The 21,616-nt window shown below is 36.3% G+C and overlaps 1 protein-coding gene across 1 annotated transcript in view; it reads right to left on the bottom strand.

Moving 5' to 3' along the window:
* Nucleotides 1-1,015: 1,015 nt before the first annotated feature.
* HBS1L (HBS1 like translational GTPase) overlaps nucleotides 1,016-21,616 on the bottom strand; it is a gene marked incomplete at both ends in the record, with an annotated part of 81,500 nt that continues 60,899 nt past the window's right edge. Inside the window, 10 exons of the mRNA XM_079716384.1 lie at nucleotides 1,016-1,544; nucleotides 3,549-3,693; nucleotides 6,522-6,622; nucleotides 10,894-11,002; nucleotides 11,428-11,518; nucleotides 14,589-14,693; nucleotides 17,440-17,508; nucleotides 17,914-18,031; nucleotides 18,756-18,830; nucleotides 20,523-20,669. Coding sequence (XP_079572510.1) covers nucleotides 1,533-1,544; nucleotides 3,549-3,693; nucleotides 6,522-6,622; nucleotides 10,894-11,002; nucleotides 11,428-11,518; nucleotides 14,589-14,693; nucleotides 17,440-17,508; nucleotides 17,914-18,031; nucleotides 18,756-18,830; nucleotides 20,523-20,669 — 972 coding nt within the window. The remainder of the gene's footprint in view (nucleotides 1,545-3,548; nucleotides 3,694-6,521; nucleotides 6,623-10,893; nucleotides 11,003-11,427; nucleotides 11,519-14,588; nucleotides 14,694-17,439; nucleotides 17,509-17,913; nucleotides 18,032-18,755; nucleotides 18,831-20,522; nucleotides 20,670-21,616) is intronic.

Genomic DNA, 21,616 nt, shown 5'->3' on the forward strand with positions numbered 1-21,616 from the left:
ATACTTTTTAGTAAAGAAATGTGTTCACCTTGTGATCGTCCACCAAGCAGCACATTCATGTTCTGTACACTTTACCATATGGATGTTATTCTTCAATTAAGAAGAAATGCTGTTGAATATGGTAAGCCATCAATATATAAATCACACCATTTCCCAATATAAAAAAATTGTATCAGGGCTTCCCTGGTGGTGCAGTGGTTGAGAATCTGCCTGCCATTGCAGGGGACACAGGTTTGAGCCCTGGTCTGGGAAGATACCACATGCCGCGGAGCAACTGGGCCCGTGAGCCACAACTACAGAGCCTGCGCATCTGGAGCCCCTGCTCCGCAACAAGAGAGGCCGCAATAGTGAGAGGCCCGCGCACCGCGATGAAGAGTGGCCCCCACTTGCCGCAACTAGAGAAAGCCCTCGCACAGAAACGAAGACCCAACACAGCCAAAAATAAATAAATAAATTAATTAATTAAAAAAAAATTGTATCATATGGTCCATCAGAACACAGTCCCAGCCTCGGCTGAGGACAAAATCCACTCGAAAGCAATGGTACCCAGGAGGGAGCTCAACAAATACCTGTTACCTAAATATACCTTGGAGTTCCTTGAAACTTTAAAGAAAAACATGACTCTTACTCATAGGGGACTTACAGTCTACAAGGAATATGAGATAAAGTCATCATACATGTAATTATAAAAGTGAGAATGGGAAAAATAAAATTAAGTTATGGTTAGAAATGGATGAGATTAAATTTGATCTGCTATTAGGATAAAAAGCAAGAACTCACGTGAAAGAGTGGGGAAACCCTCAGGTGAAAAAGATCCCATAAAACCCAGGTCCTACTTAGAATCTCATAAACATCGAAGAAACACAACACATTTTGTTGTTATGCTCACACTAAGGCATTTTATTAGCTGGCTTTACACCTTAAATAATATCTTGGTTACCAAAGGAACAATTTCCAACAACTGCAAACTAAGCAGTTCCAAATGGTTGTTTGTTGAAGGAAGAACACTCACTGCTCAACACAAAATACCTTTATTAACCTTCAACAAATCTTTTCCTACAGTTAACTAAAAAACTGCTCAGGTCAAATATTAACTACCTCAATAACCCATTTTAGTTATTCTTCCTTAAAAATGTGTGTTGTAAGTTGAAATGAAAAGAGAAAACTGTAAAGGTTTTGTGATTTGGCTGGAAGTAGAGTTCACGTCATGATGATTCAATGTCTTCTAACACATATTTCTGATAACTTCTGTAAGTCTAAGCAAGGTAAACCCATTAGTAACATTTCAAAGGAAAAGCTATTTTTTTTTAATGAAAGTGCAATATTTGCCTTTCTTTGCCAGTTGGCAACTTAAAATTTTTGTAGGAGTGGTGAATGATACTTCTTTGCAGCTGATTATAGCTTGAATTTTCTCTCTCATTTAAAAAAATATCAATTGCACATTGTTGCTTTAACTGAATAACTGGATTCTTTCAAAACACGGAGGTTAACTATCTCATTGTGTTTAGAAACATAGTAGAAATTCTGACCCATCAGCCTTTTATCTGTAAAAGAAAAAAAAAAAGCATTTGCTATAATTTAACCAATCACATTATATGAACAACAACAACAAAAGGAAAAAATGGCAGTGGAGTAATCATTACATCAGGTGAAACTTTTTTGTTTTTCCTGCAACTTTTTTCCTTCCCTAGTCTTGTTATTTGAGATTTTCTATAATCTCTCCATTATTTTCCACAAGAGACTGCATCTTATTTTTAGAATGCTCTTTTATAAAGAATGTTTTGATAGTTAAATGTGATGCTGCCGCTGCTGATATTAGGTAACATTTACTGAATGCTTTCTAAATGCAATCACTGTGCCAAGTGCTTTATGCAGACCATTTCATTTCACAACTCCAGAAGGTAGATTCTATTACTCCATTTTCATAGATGGATAAATTACAGGACAAATGTTGTTCTTCTGCAGCTAGGAATTAGTGGAGCAGTAACTCAGACTTAGACTTAAGTTTAACTCCAGAGCCTTTTACATGGTACACGTATAACTGAATTTTGAGGCAACCTAAAGCCCTATGTCCAAAGTATCCATCCAGTTAAATGAACTGAGTAATTTTTATGCAGAAAACAAGCATATGAAGTAATGAAGCCCCTTTTAAAAATACATGCATACCTCGGAGATATTGTGGGTTCCGTTCCAGGCCACCTCGATAAAGTGAGAATCGCAATAAAGCAAGTCATAGGAATTTTTTGGTTTTCCAGTGGATAGAAAAGTTATGTTTACACTATACTATAGTCTATTAAGAGTGCAATAGCATTATGTCTAAGAAAACAGTGTACATACCTTAACTTAAAAATACTTTATTGCTAAAAAAGGCTAACCATCATCTGAGCCTTCAGTGAGTCATAACCTTTTTGTAGGAGTAACATCAAAGATTACTGATCACAGATTGCCATAACAAATATAATAATAATGTAAAAGTCTGAAATACTGCAAGAATTACCAAAGTGTGAAACAGAGACATGAAGTGAGCAAATGCTGTTGGGAAAATGGTGCCTAGAGACTTGCTCAATGCAAGGTTGCCACAAACCTTCATTTTGTAGAACGCAGTATCTGTGAAGTGCAATCAAATAAGGCATGCATGTATTCATAAGATCTATATTAATCATGATAGTGTGGAAGAAAATTTAAATCACTGAAATTCTGGTTCATTTCTGGCTATTTTCTCCAAAACTCAACTGTACCTTACATTATATATTAATGTTTCAGAAACATTACTGATATATTAACTGAACTTTCTGAAGGAATGAACTGAGAACCAGTTATTTAAAAAAAGAAAATGTAATGAGGGCACTTTGTTAAACAAAACCACTACCCCCAATTCATTTGACTCCTATTAAAGTCTATTCTCATGATTTGGACTGCATACAGATGATCTGAACTGCATACAGATGTACTTTTCAATGGATTTCCTTTAATTTTGAGCAATATTACTGGTGGAGAAGACAGTTTGGAAGTCTCGTTATGAGAAGATCTAAGATGAAACATTTTCTTCCCATCATTCTTTTAATCTTTAATAAAATTTTAAAATGTTGTTCTAATATAACTGCACTCCCGTTAAGCCATAAAATCTCAGTAATCATTCTTAAAAAGTAGAAAAAGAGGGCTTCCCTGGTGGCACAGTGGTTAAGAATCCGCCTACCAATGCAGGGGACACGGGTTCGATCCCTGGTCCAGGAAGATCGCACATGCCGCGGAGCAACTAAGCCCGTGTGCCACAACTACTGAGCCTGAACTCTAGAGTCCGCGAGCCACAACTACTGAAGCCCATGCACATACAGCCTGTGCTCCGCAACAAGAGAAGCCACTGCGATGAGAAGCCCACGCACCGCAACGAAGAGTAGCCAGCCCCCGCTCGCCACAACTAGAGAAAGCCCGTGCGCAGCAACAAAGACCCAACGCAGCCAAAAAATAAAATAAATAAGTAAAATTTTAACAAGAAAGTAGAAAAAGACATAATAACCACGGACACATAATCAGTCACTTTAAAATACCTCGGTGACTACACCAGCAGCTATGGTAGAACCACTGTAGCGCAGCATGAATCTCCCCAGCTCTTTAAAGTCTTTGTACAGCTCAAGAGCCACTGGTCTTTGTGTCTGTAGCTCCACCAATGCATTCTGGCCTTTGGTCAACAATCTATCACGAAAAATAAAATGGAAATCTAATAAAGGTAAAGAAATGTAATTAAAACCTGAAAAATATTTCACATTCCAACTACACATCAACTTAAGTGTTTCAAAAACTTAAAAAGTAAAAAGGGATTTTCTTAAAATGAAAATATATGCCTTTGAATTTGGGGGGGTAGTTGAAAGAAATGAGAGGAGTAATTCTAGATTTAAGAAATATTAGCTAGTTCGTGTGTGTATGAGTGTGTGTGTGTGTGTGTGTGTGTGTGTGTGTGTGTGTGTGTGTGTGTATTTTTTAAACAATCCTCCAAATTGAACTCTATCCTTTGAAGGACACTATAATCTAAAATACTCAAGACCCCTCCACCAAAGTCTTCCCTTTCATTCCCTCATGAAATGAAAGAAAGTGATGCGGTTGCATTTTAAGAAAGGAATGCAATGTCCTATGTCTTCCATAGTAAAATCCTAATTGGTAGACTATGTGTTAAAAAGTTATCTTTAAAGAGGATAATCTCCTAGTGCCAACACACTACCCTAGATCTCTCTCTCCCTTCCTCCTCTCTCTTTTCTCACATAGGAAGAGTGGTTCTTTAACAGACGTTCAGGATAAAATCATGTAAGATTCTTCCACAGTATGATGTTTATAGGAAATGAAGGGAGATGAGGCACAGGCCTGATTGCAAACAGCTTCACACAAATAAGCAAAACAACCAAGAATCCTTGTGCACGGGCCCCACCAGACTTACTGAAAGAGGGAGAACCCAAAGGGGACATTCTGAAATGTTCTCTAATTCAATTTTGATGTGTTCTAGAAGGATAGAGAACAGCATTCATAAACTCCCCTTCTGAAAGATTAATTCAGGGACAGACAGATAGAATAAGCCAAGGGTTCTAAAAAAAAGTATTCCCCAAATTCTAAATATTGGTTTTGGGCAATTTCAGCTTAAGGTCCCATTCCTTAGGAAGGAGAACATCTAATATACTCATAATTTGTATTAAGTTTGGTTCTAGAAAGTTTGATTCTATCCCATAAAAAGCAATCGAGTCTACAATGTGCCAGGAATGGAAACAAAGGGGAAAGGCCAAATGGTGTTGGTGCAAAATAAAAGGACAAAGCTACAAATACGGTGACAGGAAAAACTAGCATGAGAATATATTAAAACCTAGAATTAGCATCATTGAGCTAGAATCTGCAGCAGGAGCAGGGAGGGTAAAATTCAGGATTACATCTGATGAGCCAATGTCACATTAAGAATTTTCCAAGTCAAAGAGCCTGGCTCCTGCCAAAAGAATTTTTTTTTTTTTTAAGGAAAACATTTTTTTTCATCTGAAAATACTGCAATATGTATCTCTAAAGGACAAGGAATCTTTCTATAAACATAACCACAAACCTATTTTTTTTTATATTAGTCTCTGTTTTACAACAAAGTGAATCAGTCATACATATACATCTGTTCCCACATCCCCTCCCTCCTGCGTCTCCCTCCCTCCCACCCTCCCCATCCCACCCCTCCAGGCGGCCACAAAGCACCGAGCCGATCCCCCCGTGCCACGCGGCCACCCCCCACCATCCATCCACCCCACGCCCGGCAGTGTATCTGCCAAAAGAATTTATGTGACCCAGCTAACTAGATTAGAATCCTGGGCCTGCCACTTGCTAGCTTTGTGATCTCAAACATGTTATACAATCTCTCTAAGCCTCAGCTTCCTCATTTGAAACATGGGAAACATAATAGTACCTGCTTCATATGGTTGCTGAGAATGGAAACCATGTGAAAGCACTTATGACAGAGCCTAGAAAATAGTGGTCCTCAAGAAACATCAGCCATTAGTTCTATCACACTTCTCAGTACATTATGGCAGACACTCATGCTAGAAGCTAAAGACTCAGGTTAAAAATAAAGAACTATCTTTAAAAGAGAGGTGAAGTAGCCTCTTTTTTCTAACTAACGGAGAAACAGGCATGGGTTTAGAACAGTGTGAAGATTCTTTCTTCTACGTGCAGCCAATCCTAAATTAACCCTCTAACCACCTTGGCCTCTTACACAGGTGCAAATGAGGAGGAACACCCCAGGACTGAAAAAAAAGGGGATTTTGGGTGGGATTCCCCACAGGGCTGAAGTGAGGAAAACCCCAAAGCTGAAGCAGCCAAACCAAACTGTGGTCAACCTTTAGTTGAATTAGAGTAAGAAACTCAAGATTCTCAGGAAGCACCTCCTCTGAAAAATCCCGTGCCTATCCCAGCCAAGGGGGAACTGTCCACACCTAGACCTAGATGTTAATGGTAAGCAGAGGGGACCAACATGTGGTGACCACCTCAGCCTAGGCACCAGGTGGACTTCAAGCAGAAAACAAAAGTACTTTCCAGGTGGGAAAAAAGTGTTTAGTTCACTCTCTTCCTGAGGTATTCTTAGCATAGGGCATGATTCCCATGAGGAGGTGACAAGAAAGTTAAGACGCACAATCAACTGGAATTTGGGACAAGTGGCTAGGCATAAATCAAATTCATCTTCAAAAATGTAGGACTGATTTTTTTAAATGCCTTCATTTTTACATCATCAGTATCTAGGGCTTGATACTTACATATAAACTTATATTTACATTTTTATTTACAATTCACACCCATCGCCATCATATATAACTGAAATTATATCTAGCATTCCTACCTAAACAGGAGCTTAAATATTTTTGTGTTTTCATCTAGTCCTTTAAAAAAATGATTTCTGGAACAAGTAAAACCAGACTTCACTTATCACAAAGAGAAATATTATACAAATGAATTAATCTGTAAGGAATGTGCTTAAATTGTGTTTATTATTTAAGCATTAAAACACTTACTTAGGCTTTTTCTTTGTGACTTCACCAGTGCTTTTGTTCAAGACGCTAATCAGTCGTTTAACAACAGCAGGTTCACTGATGGTTTGGTAGTGCAACAGCACCTAAAACAAAAAATTGTAACACTACAAAGCCGTTCGCTGCAGCATCTCTGGCACTCACACTGAATCACGTTAGCCTCAGCACTACTGCCTGGAGTTGCAGGATCTCCAGCTGCTTCCCCTAAGTCCCACCACTCCAATCAGGTTGTCCCTTAACTCACTAGGGGAAAAGGTCATGGGAAGCAGTTCCAATTTCTCCTCCACCACCTGTGTAAACTTGAGTAAATTACATAACCTTCCTTACAGGATTATGATGAGAACTAAACAGCAGAGACAGTGTCTGGTACCGCAGATGTTCAACAAATGTGAATTGTTTCACCATAAAAATGAGGGAAGGGGAATCGCATGATATTCAGCAGTAATGAACTGTATTCATTGCTGGATAATGAGAGTAAAATATTATATGGGAGTTTAGACAGGCTTTGAAGTCAGGCAGACCTGAGTTCAAATCCTAACTTTACACATTCTAGTTGTGTGATCTGGGGCAAATCCTGTAATTACCGTTTTTCCCCCAATATCCCCAGCATCAGGTCTCTCGTCACTAAATGAGGAAAACCAGATAATGTTATTTTAAAGTGGTGCCTAACACATGGTAAACCTGAATGAAGTTAACTGATGGCCTTATATATTAACTATTACTGTTCACGTTTTATATGTAAGGAAATGCACATCAAATAGGTTAAGCAGCAATAAGGGTGCCAAGACCACTCAATAGGGAGAGAACAGTCTTTTCAACAAACGGTGCTGGGAAAATTAGATATCTACATGCAAAAGAATCTTACACCATATACAAAAATTAACTCAAAATGGATCAAAGACCTAAACAAAAGGACTAAAACTATGAAACTCTTAGAAGAAAACAGAGTGGGAAATCTTCTTAATGTTGAATCTGGCAATGACTTCTTGGATATGACACCGAAAGTAAAGGCAACAAAAGAAAATGTAGATAAACTGGACTTCATCAAAATGTAAATCTTTTGTACATCAAAGGACACTTAAGAGTAAAAAGACAACCCACAGCATGGAAGAAGATATTTGCAAATCATACACTGATAAGGAATTAAAACCCAAAATACATAAAGAAATGAAAAGATGCTCAACATCACTAGTCCTTAGGGAAATGCAAATCAAAACCACAATGATGGGGCTTCCCTGGTGGCGCAGTGGTTGAGAGTCTGCCTGCCGATGCAGGGGACATGGGTTTGTGCCCCGGTCCAGGAAGATCCCACATGCCGCGGAGCGGCTGGGCCCGTGAGCCATGGCCGCTGAGCCTGCGCGTCCGGAGCCTGTGCTCCGCAACGGGAGAGGCCACAGCAGTGAGAGGCCCGCGTAGCGCAAAAAAAAAAAAAACAAACCACAATGATACACCCCTTCACATTCATCAGTATGCCTGTTATAAACAAAGAAACAAAAAATCACCCCCCCAACACCCACACACACAAGAAAGGAAAATAACAAGGAAGAGGAGAAATTCGAACCCTTGTGTACTGCTGGTGGGAATGTAAAAATGGTGCAGCTTCTGTGGAAAACAGTTTAGTGGTTCCTCAAAAGTTAAACACAGAATTTCCATACAATCAAGCAATTCTACTCTGAGATATATACCCGGAAGAATTGAAAGCAGGGGTTCAAACAGATACTTGTATGCCAGTGTTCACAGAAGCATCATTTACATCTGCCGAAAGACAGAAACAACCCAAACATCCATCAACGGATGAATGGATAAATAAAATGTGGTAAATACTTACAATGGAATATTATTCAGTTTTAAAAAGAAATGAAATTCTGATACATGTTATAACATGGATGAACCTCAAAAACATTATGTTAAGTGAAATAAGTCAGACACAAAAGGACAAATATTGCATGATTCACTTATATGAGGGACGGAGAATAAGCAAATTCATAGAGAAACAAAGTAGAACTGTGGTTACCAGAGGATAGGGGGAAAGCGTGATAGGGGGAGTTATTGTTTAATGGGTACAGAGTTTGGGATAAGGAAAAAGTTCTGGAGGTGGGAGGTGGTGATGGTTGCACAAGGTGAATGTACTTAAGGCCACTGAACTGTACACTTAAAAATGGGTAAAATGGTAAATTTTCTGTTACAAATAGTTTATCACAATAAATCAAAATCAAAACATGAATTTAGTTAAAGTCTAACCCATTCTTCTTTTTTTTCTTCTTAAATATATAGACAGTTAACCATATAAACTAAGGGAAACAAAAATATTTATGTATTAAGGAACTAGTCCCTAAATAGTGAAATTTAATTGCTTAGGAAGCCTCTCCTTGGTTAAATTTTTTAAAATTGTGAAAGTTTCTTCCCACAGAGAGTGGACTAAATGACAAAACGTGATCGTTTTTTTCTGAAACAAATTTCATCCTGGTATTCGTGAATCAACATAAGCAAGTAGAATCTCATAAAGCAGCACTGAAAAACTTTTAATTCATAAAAGAAACTACAGTACACAGGAAGACAGTATTACTATTCAAAGTAACTACCAACCTCCTGACCTCTCCACCTCTCCATTGGCAAAAATTATTGCCGCATGAGTAAAAACACAGTAACCAACCTCTTCAGTTTCTCGCCATTGGACATACTGCTTTCTAAGAATGAGTGCCATTCGTTCATAGCAATTTCTTGCTTATCAACACATGAATTTTAAAATTTAAAAGAAGTATTTGCAACAATAACTGTTTCTTTGGACAGAAGCTTTTGCCCCTCCCCTTTTTTAGCATATGGGAGAAATGGAATATAATTATAAAACTAAAATACTTAAACACTATTTTATAAATATAATTTTATAGGATCAAGTTTACATAGAAATAATTATAAAGAATTATAAGCAAAGCACATGATTATCTCAAATAAAGGTGCAGAGGTATAAAATAAATTTAAATGAGCTAAATAAATTTATTCCCAATCTTTAAAATACTATCACTAATTTAAATAAAGTTTAAAGGTCTATTACTATTACTGCCTTACTCTTATTTCAAAGATGCATCAAATGGAGAAAATGATCTGTTTATATTTTTAAAGGCAAGCCATTTAATTCCACCGAGAAACATTTTTGATTCTCATGCAGAACCTGTACTATGTAATAAGCTGATCAAGAAAAGAAAAATAAGTCTAATGGGGAAAATGTCCATTAGTTAAATGGCAAAAGCAAGGTTCCAAACTATAAACAGAGTATGGCCCCAAATAGCTGAAAAAAAATTTACACATAAAACAAAGAATTCATGCTATTCACAGTAGTATCTTTTCTGGATAAGTAACAGTATAGTATAAAATCCCCCTCTTCCCATAAATGTGTATGTTCAAATGGTGCTAGTCAATGATAACCTGCAAACCAACCTCACAGCTTCAGCGTAATTAAAGTTTACCTAGGTCAAGCATCCCCAAAATATACCCATAGATACCAATGTACACAATAAAATACTCTGAAATGTAAAGAATAGATAATTATAGGTTACACAATTATAGAAGATTTTTTTAATAAGATGTTAAATATGATTTTTTTAATTAATTTATTTATTTTTGGCTGTGTCGGGTCTTTTGGTGTGCGTGTGCTTTCTCTACTTGTGGAGAATGGGGGCTACTCTTCGTTGCAGTGCACAGGCTTCTCATTGTGGTGGCCTCTCTTGTTGCGGAGCACGGGCTCTTGGGTGCACGGGCTTCAGCAGTTGTGGCTCGAGGGCTCTAGAGCGCAGGCTCAGTAGTTGTGGCACACAGACTTAGTTGCTCTGTGGCATGTGGGATCTTCCCGGACCAGGGCTCGAACCCGTGTCCCCTGCATTGGCAGGCGGATTCTTAACTGCTGCGTCCCAGGGAAGTCACAGAATTTTCTTATCATTTTTATTTTTTGTGTGTTTTCCAAAATTTTCCATAACAATGTATTACTTTTATAATCAGAAAAACTACAAATAAGCTTATTATAGAAAAAAAAAAACAGAAAGACCCAATCTAAGAAGTAACATTTGGAACTCAGCAAAAAAGTATCTACCATTTTCCCTAAATGATTTTTTTATTATCATCAGTTTGTATCCTATTGATTATGAAATTTCTTCTCAATGCCTTTTTGAAAAAAACATCCCCAGACTTAAGGATCAAAATAAAGATGATTTTCAAATTCCAATTTCATGTTTTTCTGAATGAGAGTAATACAAATGTTAGTTGAAAATAACCATAGCATCATCACTTATAAAGAGAGTTACTACTTTTTAGGATAAAGTTATATTCAATTTATAAAAATAGTAACAAACATTTTGAAACTTACAGGAAATCCTTTAGTGATAGGAATTTCAATATTAAAGATGAGGATTCGGGCTCTGAAACGAGTGCAAACCTTAATGGGTTCTTTGGGGCCACAAAATATGCAGCCAACACTGTAACAACAACAAAACAAAAACAAAAAAGGAGAGCAGGTAGTTGGGGGGATAATTAAATACACATCCAATAGGAAACCTTTAAAACCATTAACAAGGTAAAACAATCCAGTAAATTAGGGACTTTTTCTAAATAGTCCCTTTTGGGTTAAAGCATGGCTTTACACCATTATTAACCTTATGTCATTTTCATACATTACAGTTTTCCCTCAAAGAACATGTCAGGTACACACGTTGACGCATATTAATTTAAATTTTAGTAGGTTCTGCTTATCATTCTTACACTTCCACAAGTGCCTATTTTTGGCCAAATGAGATTCAGAATTAACACTCATTCTCTCATTTGAGCTGGTGAATTGCAAATTTACGCGTTTTGAGGTCCTACATCCAAAACAATGGTCGCTTAAACTCATTTTCTCACTCACTTGATTTTGATGACATCCATCCCAACCAACGTAAGACTAACATGATCGCCCGCTGCCGCCCAGTCGACAGGTTCATCATGCAGAGTGATTCCTGGAAATGAGTAAGAACCAAAGCATACAGTGAAACACCTCAATATCAAACCATAACAACCAAGGGAGTTTGGCTGATTTGTGCCTCATCAGTCACTACTCATCATTTTCAATATGAATGGATTGAGATTGAGAAGTGTTAACTGTAAGCATTGAGGAAAACACACTTCCTCTAGACTTGACTCTTCTGGACCACCACCCTAAACATAAAGTGACTTGTATTTGTCCATAAAAGGCTGATTTCTACTTATTTAATCAAGATTTTTTAAACTCATGTACACGAGTCGTATATTCATTAAATAGGCCCCATTCTAATATTTCTCTTATATTAATGGATATAGGCATAATAGTACAGTCCCAGTTATTTTCAAGACATAATAGATGAGACTGGGGAAGATGTCTAGTAGTATTTAAGCTTCGCTCTAATTAGACAACCACGTAAACAATCTCTGAGTAACCCACAGGGCATCGGTACTCAGTCAGATGGTACCCTCGGCAAGCCCCTTCATTATTCCTGACTCAAAAGAACTGCTTCCGGGGCTTCCCTGGTGGCGCAGTGGTTGAGAGTCCGCCTGCTGATGCAGGGGACACGGGTTCATGCCCCGGTCTGGGAGGATCCCACATGCCACGGAGCGGCTGGGCCCGTGAGCCATGGCCGCTGAGCGGGCGCGTCCGGAGCCTGTGCTCCGCAGCGGGAGAGGCCACAACAGTGAGAGGCCCGCATACCACAAAAAAAAAAAAAAAGAACTGCTTCCCAGAGAGACAGATGCACAATGATAAATAGTTTTATGAAAAGGAGGAGATTAATAGTGTAAGAAAATTTAATTTAAAAATGATCCCAGCTATTGCTACCTTTATTACCTAGGGAAAATCCTAGAGTATAATTGCAAAGGGCAATAAAACTCAGGTATTTGAATAAAGGCTTTTAAAAGGTTTCTCATATTTTCTGATTCTGTGGGGCAAGTTCCTTTCTATAGGAACTTGAGTCTTATGATGAAGACAGTATGTAGACCAACAACTGGGGAACAGTTCTTGATTGACATGTTTTTAGTAAATTACAATTCACCCATCTCTTCCTGAAAATACTTATTTTTTCCATGTAGCATACTCTTAAGTGAGTTTCTTTGAGACTCTTTGGGAGTTCAAGGAGAACTTTAAGGGCTCTGAGACAACCTAAAGTTTTATTCAAAGTTTCATGTAGGTGCACATCTGAGTTAATCTGAGAAGAGGGGCCATACTTTCATGAAGGTATCAAAGAGGTTCCTGACTCTAAAAACGTTAACAATTATGATATTTAAAAATGTTTGTCAAATTTTCAACTAATTAAATTTAGTTTTTACATGTAAATTTAAAATGACCATATCTGAGTTTTGGTATGAAATGCGGAATTGAAGTCAGGAGCTAGCTACTTACATAGACTAGAGATTGCCTTTAGCTTAGGATTTAAGAGCTTTCATACTAGAAGTTCAATTAACAATATAAAATTTTCTGAAGATAATATATAATCTGACTTCCTTCCCCCAAACATGTTACACTGTCCTACATGTGATATTTATCTTCTTAAGCACTTTCTTCATTGGAGAAAGAAGTTCTTTTTTAACACTCTATGAACTTATATGTTAATCAAGTGAAAATGTAATTTAGAATTTCCACTTGTTGGTAGCAGATTTAGTCAGTTCTCTTTTTTAGGACACTACTGGTTAGTGAGCCACAGAAGCACCTAAAGTGTTCAGATGGAAGCATGCATTAAACAATCAAGTAAATCAATCAAAAGCATTAGGGTTAGAAATTGAGGACTGAGAATCTCCAAGTTGGGTTAGAAGGGTGGCTCTCAAGGAGTGAAGCAGTGCTTCTCATATGGCTTCCCTTTAAGAACCACTGGGTTAAAGATAAGTGGTTGGAGTTTTTCTGGTAGGGTAGGGACAGGAAAGAAAGAGGGAAAGAACACAGAACTTTCAGAGGTGACCAAATTATGATTTTGGAGCTCACAAAGGAGCCAATCTGTAAGGTCTATGACCATGGTTTAGGGTCATGGTTTTAATTCATGTCTGATTATATTAAAAAAAATTTCTTATTCTCAAAAAGGTCTTTAACATATAAAGAAATTCGTATTTCAATAGTATTGCAGCTCTTGATCACTTTAAGAAACAACAGCAGAGATAATTTAACCTAAATTTAAAGATGAAGAAGGGAATGAAAGCCAAAGTTATTTCCATTTAACCTTTTTCTTTCTACTTGCTTAGAGATCAAGAAAATTTTGTTTGATAAAAATAATATACACTTTTTTAAAAAGAATCATTTTCCACAGACCTTTTGTTTGCAAGTTTACTTTATAGTATAAAACAGATCTTCAGTTTTATGTTGAAGTCAGAAGTTTAGTTGGAAGCTAGAATAAGGTAAGTGCAGAATTATAAACTTTTAAGCAGAATTCAAAAAAGAAGAACATGTATACATGTAAGGTCAAATGATCAGAAGATAGAAACAGTTATAAGCTATTATGAAAGGTCATATACATGCAAAAGCAATAATTGCGGCACTTAAAACTAGCTCAATTTCTCTTTTCAACATTAGGATTCTCTCCATTTGCATCTTATTTTCTTAAGTCTTCCTGTAAAAAATTTCTTTTGGTATAAACATGATCTAGGTTGTTAACTTATAGTAATTCTGAAATACACATTTCAAAACAACAGACTATAGCACTCTGCTTTGCCATTGACTATTTAGTGCCAGGATGCCAGACTTAATTTCTGCTACTGAATACTATTTTAAATGTATCTGACAGGTGTCTATACATCTGGTTCAATCCTAGCCAGGCTTCTAGAATCAATGTCAAAAAAAAAAATGCTACCACAGTTAGAATGTTATATGTACATTTATACACACACAGTCACAACAGAAAAAAATCGTTTAATGTTTTCACATTTTTAACTTCAACAGTTAGTATCATTTTGACAGTCAGTTACAATTTCAGTAAGAGGTTAGTTACTCTGGAGTTAATAACTAAACTACTTTTAAAAATCTGCCGTCTCAACTTAAGGGTTATTTAACAAAAGAATCTTGCAGAAGAATACCTTTTGCAGTACAAGTTTCATTAGGAGGCATCGCTAGTAGTCGGTCACCAGTTTGGATAAAACCAGCTTCAATTTTACCAGTTACACAAAATCCAGATCCTTGATCTGCAGAACATGCCAAAATTTTATAATGATTCACATAACAATATCATCTATGTTTAATACTGCTAGCTATACTAAGTTCCCTAGTAGTTATATAAAACTAGTTCAATGAACATTAAGCAATGATCATTTCAGAATTTTTAATATATCTACTAAATATGACACACCACATTCTACTCTTGATTTTCTTATATATAAAAATATTTATGTTAGAAAAAGTGGGAATTCATTCCTTTTTCAATTTTATTGAAATGAAATTTATTGAATACTTTCTAAGTACCAGGCACAGTGCTAAACTCTGGGAATAAAAGATGAAAATATAAGCCCCTACCTACAAGGAGTTTACACTAGTGAAGAGAAAGGCAAAAACAATTACATTGTCCTGAGACAAATGTTATTTATAATGTGCAATGGAAACAAAACAAGGCTCATCAAAGAATCCATGATGATGGGGAACGACTACACTTTAGCGAGGCACTTAGAAGAAGGAACAGGAGTTTACCAGATCGTTTGTGTGCATGTGCAAAGGCACAGTCATAACCAAATGTGGGACGTGCTAAGGCCCATGCGTCATTTATATGGAACTTATATGGGGACCATTTGGAATAATGAGGGAAAGGGCAAGACAGGAGGCAAAAGAGATAGACATGGGACAAATAATAACGGGGCCTCATAAATCACACTTAGGGCTTGAATTTCATCCTCAGTTAAGTAATGGGAAACCAGAAAAGAATTGTGAATGGAAAAGTGACATGATGGTGTTTCTGTGTCAGAGAGATGGGGAGGTTGACTGAAATGCATACATGGACTACAGAAAGGGAAGAAACTCAAGAATTTGAGAATAAGGTATGACAGATTTAGGGTGATAAGGTAAATGGGGGATAATGGCAAAAACAGAAAAATCTGAGATGTGCATTAACAGTGAGATAGGAAATTAAAGAACAAGATCCATTTTAGCCTTGGTGAATTTGAAGTATCTGCAAGACATACAGATGGAGAAGAGGCATTCAAGGGGGCACCAATCACACCAAACCCATGAGAATGGTACCCTGGGAGCACACTCCCTGTGGCGATGCCCAGCAGCAGTTAGCAGATGTATCTGCAGAGTGACAACAGGTTTGGGTTGGAGATTTGTGAGGCATCAAGACGCAGGAGATAGATGAAATCATGGATGTCGGTCCAAAGGGAGCATGTAGAATAAGAAGAGGACTGAAGTGACAGAACACGAGTCAAGGGACAGAGAAAGAGGAGCCCACAGAGAAGATACAGAGAGGTGAAAGGAACAGAAGAGCAGGAGAAAGTCGGTCACGGAAACCAAGGGGGAAAAGTTTCAAGGTGGATGTGGCTACGAGCCTCAGAAGTAATGCCAAATTCAAGTAAGATGGAAGTAAGATAGAACTGAAAAATGTGTACTGACGTTGGCAACCAAGAGGTCATTTGATAATCTCAGTGGGAACTGAGATTGAGGCAAGCAATGCAGGCAGAAGCCAGGAAGCTGCCTGAAGAGAGAAGAGGTAAACAAGTAGAGTCAGCAAACCCTATTAATCAAAAAGAAAATTAAGCACCTCTTATATTTTAAATAGATAATAGGCATTTTGAAAAGAATTACCGTACCTCCTCTTCTACTAGAATGCTGGAAAATGATAATAATAAATTTCAATTTCATTGAATGATTTTTGCGAAGCACCTTCATTTATTCATTTATTAAACAACATTTATTAAGTGTGTGTTATGTGCCAGGCACTGAGCTAGGTCTTGCAAATATGGATATAGAAGTGATAGTACTTGCCCTCAAGGAGTTCACAATCTAAGTGAAATAAACAGCACAGCAACAATTATAAAACTGCATGAAAAATGCAGTGACAGAGGATACAGAGAACAGAGCGACACCTTAGGGTATGTGTGTGGGTGACCTCAATTATCACCCCAGAATTATCACTTTATTGCTGCTCAGTTCCAGATCTACTCTCTACTTCCTGCTCTGTGATAATGGAGATCTGGGGAGCAGCTGACATCTTTACCATACTGATTATTCCAATATATAAGTTATATATTGGAATAATAAGTTACATCCTTTTATTTATTAAGAACTTTTATTCCATTTCCATTTTATATTTTTCTGTGTGGGGCCTTGTACACCTTAAACTGGATGTATTCTTAGGTATTTAATACAACACCTCCTCCAACACCTCTTCTGAGTTTGTCCTTCCTTGGGTTCTCTTCCTCAGCCCTAGGGTACCATATAGTGCCCTTGTATCTTACAGTCATTCTTTTTAATATATTAATAATCCTTTATATTAAACTTCCCATTTTACATATGTGTGGTATCTATTTCCTGACCCAGACTGCTATATATGGGTAGGAAATGGACAAGTAAAGAGAGAGAAGAGCACAACATGGGTAGACATAGTGGCAATAAAAACCCTATGTGATTAGGAAATACTGAATGATCCAGTTCAGCTGAAGGATTCAGAAACTAAAGGAATCTAATGGGAGAAAAAAACTATGAGGCTAGACAGATAAAGGATCAGGGTTTTTTTATACTTGGAAGGTGAGTATGAGATGGGAAAATGGTAAGTAAACTGAAGATTCTTCTGGGCAGGGGTGTTAAGTAACTAGAATTGTATACCACTGGCATAAAGAAGGAAGAATCTGAAGACAACATAATAACTTTGTCCAACAAAAGAGGTCAGGAGAGAATGGAAAGGCAGGGACCATACTGAAGAAGGCCAATAGAGGTAGCACTTACCTTTAAAAACATCAGATACACATAATCTAAAAGGCTTGTCAACGGATCTTCGAGGAGGCTTGAAGGAATCTGGAAAAAAATGGAAAAATGGCAAGGTTTAATTTTCAAGTAATTTTTGACTCATGTCCAATGAGTCCACTATACTCCCATGTCTCTCAGAAAATAATTTTTTAATAAATACTAACAGCAAATTGACTGTGATTCATATAATACTCTAGTTTATAAAATGTTTTCACATGTGTTTTCTCATTAATGTCACAACAGTCTGTGAGGTAGATAGAGCAGGCATTAATTAAACAAGAAAAATTTAGCATCAGTTTAAATATTGCATATAATTTCAAAATTGGTGACCTAGCTCCTCTGACTACAAATCCTATGCTTTTTCACACATATCATGGTCCCCCATAAAGAACTCTAAATAATAATTAATATCAAGTTCATAATGCATTAAAATTAATATGGCAGTATCCTTACCAATTTGTTCTAATAAACAGAGTCCTTTGTACCATTTTGTAAGTTCACTTGACTGAGATCTTGTGATTAGATTATCACCACTGAGACCACTTGTAGGGATAAAAGCTACATCACTTTCCTATAAAAAAGATTGAACATATGAAACTCAATACAACATTGTTTTTAAAAAGTTAAAAGGTTCACTATTAGCATAACTGTACCAAGTTTGCAAAAGCAATACTGTACTTTTTAAAAAGTAATAGAAATCAGAGAACTACTGCCCTGAAGTTATCTGATACAACAGTTTTCAACCTTCTTGATTTTGTGGGAGGGAAACTTACAAGCATTAAGCATTGAGTGTTTCCAAAACACTCAAGCATTTTTACCTAGTAACATAGGCATATTTCACATTTTTACTGGAGAAATTTCTCTCTACTAGTTTCCACATTCCTCTGTGACCTCACTAAACCTATACATCTAATTTAATAGGTGGAGAAAAAGTCTTCTACTTATACTAGATCCAAGCCAATTTATAAATTGTATGCAATTTTCTAAAATGAAGTAATCCAGGGAATTCCCAGGAGTCCAGCGATTAGGGCTCTGCACTCCCACTGCAGGGATCCCTGGTTGGAGAACTAAGATCCTGCATGCCACGCGTGGCATGGCAATAAACGGTCAGTCAAACAAACAAACAAACAAATAAAATGAAGTAATCCAAAGAATGTAAGATATACATAATACCAGGGAGAAATAAAAACAAAAAGAATTAAAATACTGAACAAGAATAGCAAAGTAGTTTTTTCTCTCATATCAGTAAGATGAGACTTAAGGAAAGTACCCAAATAAATTTAAAATTATCTTACCTTAAAACCTGCTTGCTTAAGAAAGTGCCCAAGTTTTCCAGTAATCTCTTGAAACCTTTCTTGTTGCCAATTAACCTGATAAAGATCCAATTTATTTTTAAAACTATGCTTCAGACCATGCTATATATAAAAATTTAAATTTTTGCAATAAAATATAAAGTCAAGACTATAAAATATAATTATAAAATCTATTAAATATGAAATCTATTAAAATTAAAGCTCACAATGTCAGTTCTTACTATTAATATGATCTAAAAGTAAATTTTCTTACGACAGAAAGGCTGGAAACAAACTCCAATGTTTATAGAATTTTTTGGATATGCTAAAAGAGACTTCAAATGTGGGGAGAAAAAGCGAATAACTTATTAAATTGTGCCTGGACCAACTGCTGAAATAAAATAAAATTACTGACACCCCCCCCAAGTCAAACAGACATCTTAGTATATGTATATGTAATATGAACTCTAGATAACCATTCCCATGCTATAGTATTTAGGAGTAAATGTAACAATGTCTGTAACTTGTAACTTACACGGAAATTCATGTCAAAATAAGATAGATTAATGGATGGATACAGGGGTAGATAGACAAAAATGAGATAAAGCAAGTGGTAGAATATTATGTAGCAGGTATAATATGGGTGTTACTGTAAAATCCTTTCAACTTTTCTTTATGTCTGAAAATTTACATACTAAAATACTGGGAAAAAATAAAAGGTATATGTAATAATGACACTATAAAAGAGCTATGTAGAAAAACTTAGGTGAATATGAATTTGATCTCAGGGTAAGAAAATACCTAAGCATAATGAAAGAAATCAAAAGGAAATAGTAATATCTTTAAATTAAGCTTACAAATTGATTTTTTTAAAGTTTCAAAAATGAGCAAACTATATAAATTCCAAAAGAAAAAATACAAATGATAATATACAAAGTATATTTAAATATTATGACCATTCATAGAAGAGTAAGTTTAAAGAAGAAAAATCATGTTTTATATATCAAATTGGAATACAATCTTTTAATAACAGCAGTGTTGATAAGAATTTGGGGAAGTGAACACACCATACAGAAGTAAATAACTAGAACTTTTCTCAAAGGTATTTTCATCATGTACAGCAAGTCTTAAAAAAATATATATATATGTATATCCTTAGGCCCAGAATTTCCATAGAATAGACTATTTCTAAACACACACACACACATACACAAAACTGGAAATATTCAAAAGTAGGGGATTGTCCGAATAAATGTTAGTGTATCTTTAAAATACACTAGAATAAAGCTATAAAACCGGCCTCTTTGCCTCTTTGCATAAAAATTATTAATTACTTGGAAACATGAACAAGAATATTGTCAATTTTTTAAAAAAGTAGATAATGAAACAGACTAGAACCCAATATTATTAAAAAAAGATTTTTACGTGTAAAAATAAAATGGATGGAAGTACAAAATGAAAAGTTAAAAATTGGGCGGGGGAGTTAGAAATATAGGTTATTTCAGGTTTTCTTTATACTAAAATAAATATGCATTTTTATAACTTAAAATGACTTTAAGATTTATAAATTAATTCTGAAAGTGAGAATTTATCTTCTTGCTTAAAAATTACTAATATCTCATTTATTTAATATTAGCATCATGAATTTATTTTTTTAAATATGACAACTGGACTAAGAAAATGTATACTAGTCACACCTGAGGTCATCAATATGGCAGAACATCATCTTAACTACCATCGAAAACGAATTCTCAAGAAGCCTTTAAATACCTGATCCATTTTATTGACTGCAACTGCGAGCTGGGTCACTCCCAGAGAACGAACCAAGAGGCCATGTTCTCGTGTTTGTCCCCCAGTCTCAAATCCAGCTTCAAACTCTCCCCTGCTGGCATCTACAACTAAAACTGCTACATCTGCCTAAAAAAGAAAAAAAAAAACAATCAAAACTAGAAATAATGTCACAGCCATTTTAATTCAAAGGACAGATTATTAAATTAATTGTGTTGGTGAGATTTTAAAGGCAGACTCTAACCTGACACCAAATACAAAGCAAATCAAAGGAATTACACAGATGGATTAAAATTTTAAATAGAAGAAAGTACTAGCATGTGACAAAAAAATAATGACATGAATAAAAAATTCCCATATTTGATTACATAATAATTATGATAACCAGGCAAAGGAGGAAAAACATAAAATTAAAACATACTTAAACAGGGACAAATATTTATAACATTTAAGGTAAAAGTTATAATCTTAATATCAAGTCTTTATCAAAGAAGAAAAAAAAGTACAGCTCCATATAAAACTAGTTAAAGGATACAAGCAACTTGCTAAAGAAGAAATATAAATAGTCAATAAACATTAAGAAAATTCAAATTTATTAGAAACCAAAAAAAAAGGACATTAAAAACACATCAACAGGACTTCCCTGGTGGCGCAGTGATTGAGAGTCCATCTGCCGATGCAGGGGACACGGGTTCGTGCCCCGGTCCAGGAGGATCCCACATGTCGCGGAGCGGCTGGGCCCATGAGCCATGGCCGCTGAGCCTGCGCGTCCGGAGCCTGTGCTCCGCAACGGGAGAGGCCACAACAGTGAGAGGCCCACGTACCGCAAAAAAACAAAAAAAACCCACATCAACATATTCCTCCCTTCTCCAACTTTACAAATCGCAATGTCAAAGATTTAAAAGACAAAATTATTACACAGGCAAGGGTGCAGGGAGACGGGCATTCATATACATTGCCTGGGGGACAGTAAGTCCACCACCTTCCTGGAGGGTTTTCTTTTTTTTTTTTTTGCGGTATGCGGGCCTCTCACTGTTGTGGCCTCTCCTGTTGCGGAGCACAGGCTCCGGATGCAC

This window comes from Hyperoodon ampullatus, assembly GCF_949752795.1.
Source record: "Hyperoodon ampullatus genome assembly, chromosome: 12".
Classification (NCBI taxonomy): Eukaryota; Metazoa; Chordata; class Mammalia; order Artiodactyla; family Ziphiidae; genus Hyperoodon; species Hyperoodon ampullatus.